At 33.4% G+C, this 7,518-nt stretch overlaps 1 protein-coding gene across 1 annotated transcript; it reads left to right on the top strand.

Moving 5' to 3' along the window:
* Window positions 1–299: 299 nt before the first annotated feature.
* LOC128282286 (uncharacterized) lies at window positions 300–1,318 on the top strand. The gene is made up of 3 exons (XM_053020436.1): window positions 300–388; window positions 466–567; window positions 728–1,318. The coding sequence occupies exons 1-3, from the start codon at window positions 347–349 to the stop codon at window positions 1,196–1,198; spliced, it is 615 nt and encodes a 204-aa protein (XP_052876396.1). The 5' UTR covers window positions 300–346; the 3' UTR covers window positions 1,199–1,318.
* Window positions 1,319–7,518: the final 6,200 nt, after the last annotated feature.

The raw sequence follows: 7,518 nt of genomic DNA, 5'->3' as shown, positions 1-7,518 counted from the left end.
TAAATTCTAAACTTATGTTTTTTTAGGAGAGATTTGCTTTAGAAGTCTCGGATGATTATATCAAGAGGGCATTAGGTAAAAGATGGAGAGACAATAAAAGCACTTTAAAGAAACAATATTTTAAGCAAGACATAAGCCTCAAGGAAAATTTGAGAAATGTTCCGCCAGGAATGCTGAGGTATCAATGGGAAGATGCGGTTAGATTTTGGAATTCAAAGAAAGGAGAGGTATTACGTATTTCCAAACTCTTATATATAGTATTTACTATATACGTAATAATAATTTTATTATGTAGGACCGTGAGCGAGTTGGAACAAGCAGCAGACAAAAACAAAAATTCACGCACATGGTAGGGTCGAGAAGTTTTGCTTCTGTAGCTGAGGCCGAGGTATTATGAATTTATTAATTCTTTCAAATATTAATAACTTTCTATTATTAAATAATATTTTTACTACTATATTGTAGGAAGTCAAATCCGGACAAAAAGTTGGATGCCTTCAGCTTTTTGAGATTACGCATAGGAAGAAAGATGGATCTCCTATGGCATCCGAAGCTGGAGAAATTATGGTATATTTACTTAATAATATTTGATTTATTCTAAATATTTATAATCTTTAATTATAATTTTTTAATTCAATTCATCATTAGTAGTTTTAAATAATGTTAAGTTATGTTGCATTCCTTATTATTATATATTTCGTTTCTAACTTTTTAATTGATTTTTTAGGAGAAACTAAAAGAGAAGAAGGCAGAATATGAAGCGATTGCTTCGAGTGATAGTTCTGTTAATCTTGAGAACATTGATAACAGAATTATCACTAAAGTTTTGGGTCCTGAAAGGTACGGTCGGGTTCGGTTTCAAGGATCTGGTGTTACCCCGACCCAATATTTTGGATCCGGCTCCCAGCAATACATGCCTTCTGGAAGTCAAGCTCAAGCTGAAGTTCAGAGGTTAAGAGACCAGATAGCTCAGATGCAAGCGAACATGGTTGAGCAAATTGCCGAGGTTCAACGAAAATATGAAGAACTCCAGCAACAACTTAGAGCGGAGGCAGTAGAGAGGGAGGCAGTGGCTGCAGCGAGAGAGGCAGAGGCACGAGCGATGGTAGCAGAGCAGAGCAAAAAGTACGATGACCTCCAGCTACAGCTTCAGCAGATGATGCATATGTTTCAGCAATCGCAAAAGCCGCCATCTTAGACATTAGTTTTCTTATTGTAAGAATGTTTTTAAGTTTTGTCACGTTTAACATTATTGTAAGAATATTTTAAATTATACTTTATTTATTAATTATATCATATATCTTTAGTTAAATTTGAAGTATCATTTAGAATTAATGTTTTTGGTTGCATTTTTTATGCTAAATTTGCTGTTTTTGGTTGCATTTTATACTATATTTGTTGTATTTGGTTGGATTTTAATGCAGGAAGGGTTGTATATTGGTGAAAAAAAATATTACAAATCTGCCAAAATTAGCGGCGTTGTGGGAAAAGCGCCACTAAAAGCCATGACTTTTAGCGGCGCTTTTACCAAAAACGCCGCTAAAGGACGTGGCTTTTAGCGGCGCTTTTCCCACAAACGCCGCTAAAGGACGTGACTTTTAGCGACGCTTTCCCACAAACGCCGCTAAAAGCTGTAACTTTTAGCAGCGCTTTTCACACAAACGCCGCTAAAAGCCGTGACTTTTAGCGGCATTTTTTTTCAATAAACGCCCCAAATTTTTGTGGCGTTACCTATAGCGGCATTTTTTGCGGCGCTTTTTAAGTCTATTTTCTTCCGCTAAAAGTCTATTTTCTTGTAGTGTTTCTTTTTCAAACTTTTAAGTTGTACCATTCTTTTGGTGCACTCTTAGATTTTTTTTTTATAGAAAAAAGACACCTCCCAATAGACTTTTTAGTTAACAAATTTTCTCGATGACTTAGTTTACAATTTAACTTTTAAATTTGAATATGTTTTGATTAATAATTTAATGTATTTCGTAATGCTTAATTTTAATTATAATTATTCATATATGTATTACTTATATGTGTAATTATGATTTTATGTAGCTTAAAAGAATTATCTACAATATATTCTTTACTTTCTCTTCACTCATGACATAATTATTCTAAATTAAGAAAAAGTTGTATTCTTAAAACCATGGAATTGATTATTAGATCTAAATGATTTAATAATAAGAGGATAAAGTAAAAATTCCTTTCTTGTTCATCTCCTTATTCTCTTTAAATTTTTTTATCTATTATTTTTATTTAATTTACTTTTGTTTTATGTTTTAATTTTTTCACTTGATCTTTCTTTTTTTTTCTTTTTGCAAATCATCTTGTAATTTAATTTGGAAATAAATTGTAGCATTTCAATTACACTTTCTAATTCTTAAGAGATAAAAATGAGAAAATTAAAGCAGGTAATTAGTCATGATGACTTTAAATATTTTAAAATTGTTTATTATTTTTAAATGATCAACATGTCGTATGATATCGTTAAATGTAACACATGATAAACATGTTTTTTGTTATTGTATTGATTTGTTATAAACATATTAATTGCTACCGCATTGATCCATTATAAACATATTATTTGCTACAATATTGATCTATTATAAGTATATTAAATGTCACCGTATTGATATGTTAGAAGTATATTATTTGCTACTATATCGAACTATTATAAGCATATTAATTGTTATTGTATTGATCTGTTATAAGCATACCATATTGCATTGCATGCGGTGGGATAATATGTACAGAGAAAGTAGCGATAGTTTATCTGCAAATTTGCTTTGCACTCACAGCCATTGGCAGCATTTTTCCTTTAACTGCAAATATGCTAATACATCCACAACCCATCGGTAGCTTTTACCTACAAATATATTGTGCATCTACAACCCAGTGACAAATTTTATTTGTAATATTTTATTGTGTATCTACAGTTTAGTGGTAGTTCTCATCTACAAATTCTACTGTGTGTCCACAGCCATTGACAGTTTATCTCCAAACCATTGGTGGTTAAACCACAACCCGATGTAAAGATTGTTGAAGTCCAAGGGAACTCTTATTGTGGTGTGTAGCGGAGTTAGGTAGGATCTTTCTTCAATATACTGAAATTGAATTGCCATTCAGAAACACGTGCGTACATAAACCGTGAACTCTAAGATATTACATTGATGTTTAATTCTTAAAATCGAGACTTTGAATTGATAATTGTTTGTGATCATTCTATGTGTTGTTATTTAGCATGTTTCATCGACTGTTTACACTGATTTTCTTATGATTGAACTCACACTAAGCTTCATAGCTCACTCCCTTTTTATATCCATCTCTACATATAACCTTCCAGGTTAGAACATAGACACGGCATTTGGAGAGTCTCGGCTAAGATTTATTTATTTTTTCTAATAAAATATCTTAGCTTTGTTGTTTAGAGACTATAATGCTTTATTTTTGAATTGTGGCATGGGACTTAGAATTTGGGTTTTTATAGAATGCATGACATATAATTTGATTTTAGTATTGAAATATGGATATTAATTAATTATGAATGAACTTTGTTTTCTATTAAAAATATAAGTAGATATCACTTTTTCACTGCTAGATTTAGATGAATTTTGAATACTAATTAAATGGGAAAATTAACTAAATTTTCAAAAGTAATCATCGTTACATAAAAGATGATAACTTAGACGGTTTTGCTATACTCACAAGTTTTTCTGAAAATAGACTAAGTTTTCTTTTAAGATAAATAAATGTTTAAATATGATCGTTTTGTAAAACTCTAGGCCATTTCGGTCGCCGATGTAATCTCTTAAATTCAAATTTAATGTCTAGATCAAGTTGGGGAGATTACAGAATTAAACAAGATAATTAGTCATGATGACTTTCAATTTTTAAAATTGTTTATTCTTTTTAAATATAATTACACTGCTAATAAAACATATTAAATATTAGAATTCCTAGTTATTAGAATATGTAATTATGTCCAAAATAGTTACACATTTATACTTGTTAGAATTACACATTTACGCTTTGGTAATAATACATGTTTAAAATATTAGAATTCCTTGTAGTTATTAGACGAAATTACGATCATATTTACAGATTTATATCATAATAATTACACAATTAATTAAAATTTTAAGTTCATATTTCAGGCCAGATTTGGTTTGGACAAGCATGAAATTTGTTAATATAATGGATAGACCCAACTCGAACACGACCCGACTCATAAACACTTTTGGCGAATAATATGTCCAAGATTGGTTCTAATTAGACCTATCCAAGGGTCGAGTAGTCTGCTTGGCCCGATAGACCCGTCCTGACTTTGGTTGGACTTGAACAAGAATTTTTATACCTCGGCTTAACTCGGCCCGAATTCAATTTAAATAATAAAAAATTAATTAAAATTTAATTACAAAATATATAAAATATCAATTAAAATATTTAAGTATTTTATAATTTTTGAACAGTAAAATGAGTTTTTGAGCCAACTGGACCAAAAACCAACTAAAGTATGAATTTTTTTAAACTAAACTTTAACTCAACCTGATGTAACAACTCTAATTCTGATCAGTTAAATAAGTTAAAGGTTTTTTACGTACCACCAGCCTCAGTGATGGATTTATTAGTGAACGACATCAGATGTTATGTTAATACTCGTAACAGAATGTTTGTTGGAAAATATTTTCAATCTGAGAATCATGTCTCCGATAACGGTTTTTGTGCCGAATATCCCATTTTCAATGCATTGGAACGGGTTATGGGCGATGTTTAGGTTTTATGGGGAAATTTTAGATGCTTTTATACCAGCGAAAACGAGTAAGGAAGGGAAAATATTTGGATAGAATCATGTCTCCGATAATGGTTTTTGGGTTGAATATCCTATTTTCAATGCATTGGAAGGGATTATGGGCGATGTTTAGGTTTCACGGGGAAGTTTTAGATGCTTTTATATCAGCGAAAAGGAGTAAGGAAGGGAAAAAAATTGGATTTGTGAGATTCAACAATGTGACTGATGCAAGAAGGGCGATAAGTAGGTTAAATGGTTTTGTGATTATTGGCAATAGACTATCGGTGGACTTAGCAAAGTTTAATGGAAGGAGACAAATATGGAAGAAGAAAAGGTAAGGAGAAGACAATACGGTTATGGCGAGTAACGGAAAAATGGAAAAAAAGGAATATGAAAAATTGAAAGATAATGATAGAGTGGAAAGTGGCGAATGTTCTTCGAAAAGTCAGTTTGGAATGACGAATGCGGAGAATGACAATGTCAGAATAGATAAACATTTTATTGCGATTCGGGGACACGTTGAGGAGGAAAGATTATGGAGATTACAAAGATATGTGGTGGGTGAGATAGCTACCTACTACTATATTAATAACCTACAAGAAAGAATTGTAAAGGCGAGATTAGGGGAGATTAGAATTAGAAAAATCCAAGGTAGATTCTTTTTGGTCGACATACCAGATGAGGAGCTGTTTGGGATTTTGAAACAAAATGATTGGGGTTATTTGCAAGAGTTCTTTGTTTCAATCGAACCTTGGTCAAAAGTTACAATGGTGGAAGAGAGGGTAGCATGGATAGAGGTGGTTGAAGTTCCGTTACACTGTTGGAATTACGAGTCCTTTAAAAGAATAGCAGGGGTATGGGGTGGTTTAATCTCACTGGGCAAGAACCTTGACAAGGCGAGTTTTTCTAGTATGCCAATGCTGGTGAATATTATGAAACCAGAAGAGGTTGACTGTCTGATTTTTCTAGAGGTGGAGAGTCCCAGGTTTCCCGTTAGAGTGGTAGAATCGGGGCTATCTAAAGTTAAAGATGTGAGCCGGTCCTTGATGGGTAACAATAAAAGCAATGGGAAGAATATTGAGCTAGGTAGGGCTGAGTTCGTCGTGTCGAAATTCGAATCAGTGTTTGGCCTTAGGTCGGATAAGCTATCATGTGGGGAACGTGATTGGGAAGAGGAGGCAATCAATGCTATGTTCATTGAGAAACAGAACGTGTTTAGTTTGGAAAAAGAGTTATTTGGTACAGTAAAGGTTGAAAATAATGAGAGTGAAAATGACTTCTATGTGTAAAGTAATCAGGCTAGGGCTGATGTGATAAATATGGGCTTTTCTTTGGGTGAAATAGGAGTGGCCATTGAGATGGGAGTCCAAAAAAATATTAGAAATCAATTAACCCATAGGCTATATTAGGCATTGAAGCAAACTTAGAAATTGCAGAAAATTCATCTAACGTAGCAGAAAGGAGTATTTCTAAAATCCAAAGTGAGAAGTCGGATGAGGCAAAAGAGGGCAGCATTCCAGAAGGAGTCAGTGATACAGTGGAGAATCATTTAGTATTGTCGAATCGCAAGAACCAGAAACCAAATGGTAGGAAGGTTCGTCCATGCTTGATATTCAAGACAAAGTTCTTTCAATAAATGAGAAGAGGAAGAGAAATAGGGCAATGAAAAAACAAAAAGGAAAATGAAAAGGGGACAGAGAAGATGCGGTCGTGAACGCTTTGTTGAAAAGTCAAATTAAAAGGGGTGTTGAAAAGTTAAAAATGGGAGGTGCAAGTGGCACCGAAAGAAAAAAAAGTGGTAGGCAAGTTGTTTAAAGTTGAATGGGATAATTGCAATTTTGGTCCCTAATTTTTTAGGCCATTTGCAAGTTAGTCCCTGAACCTCAACTATAAATAGGCCTAACCATTTCTCATTTCAACCATTCCAACCAATCTTTCTCTCTTAGTTTTCTCTCTTCTCCCATTTGAGAATTCTTAATGAATTCTATTTGTTTGTAATATTTTGGAGATAGTAAAGTTATCATCTGGTGTTAGTGCCCGAGGACGTAGGTATAATTTACCGAACCTCGTTAAAATTCCTGTGTTCTTTCTTGTCCTATTTTTCTTTCAATATTTGAGGGTATAATAGTAGTATTTAATTGTCCTATTAAATTACGATAGAAGGAATATTCTAACTAAGGAAAGACTTGGTATTTAAGAGATCCTTGTGATCCACCTCTCTTCCCTGGGAATTGAACTTTGTGTGATTTTTTAGTACAATAATTTACACGCTTCCGACCCTATTGAAAAACAAGTGGTATCAGAGCCGAAAGTTAATCGTAGTATGCTCTGTGGTTGTAGTTTAAACTGATCTTCCACATCAGAAAAGATTTCCTTAGGTATATTGAAAGATTATGGAGAAAACGGTCGATGTAGGAGCTTCAACATCGTCTATGTGGACAAGACCGACAATTGCAAATACAAGATTGGCCGTGGAGATCTTTGATGGCACGGGCCATTTTGGTATGTGGCAAAGTGAGGTTCTAGATGCCCTTTTCAGCAGGTCTAGACATTGCCATTGATGAAGAGAAACCAGATGATGTATGGAGAAAGATTGGAAGGCGATCAATCGGTTGGCATGTGGCACAATTCGATCATGCCTTTCTCGAGAGCAGAGGTATGCTTTTTCAAAGGAGACTTCGCAAATAAGTTGTGGGTGGTAATGGAAGAAAAATTTTTGAAGAAAAAGCAGTCAAAAT

This window comes from Gossypium arboreum, chromosome 10, assembly GCF_025698485.1.
Source record: "Gossypium arboreum isolate Shixiya-1 chromosome 10, ASM2569848v2, whole genome shotgun sequence".
Taxonomy (NCBI): domain Eukaryota; kingdom Viridiplantae; phylum Streptophyta; class Magnoliopsida; order Malvales; family Malvaceae; genus Gossypium; species Gossypium arboreum.
Note: the sequence above shows the minus strand (reverse complement) of the source record. Positions and strands in the feature narration are given on the sequence as shown.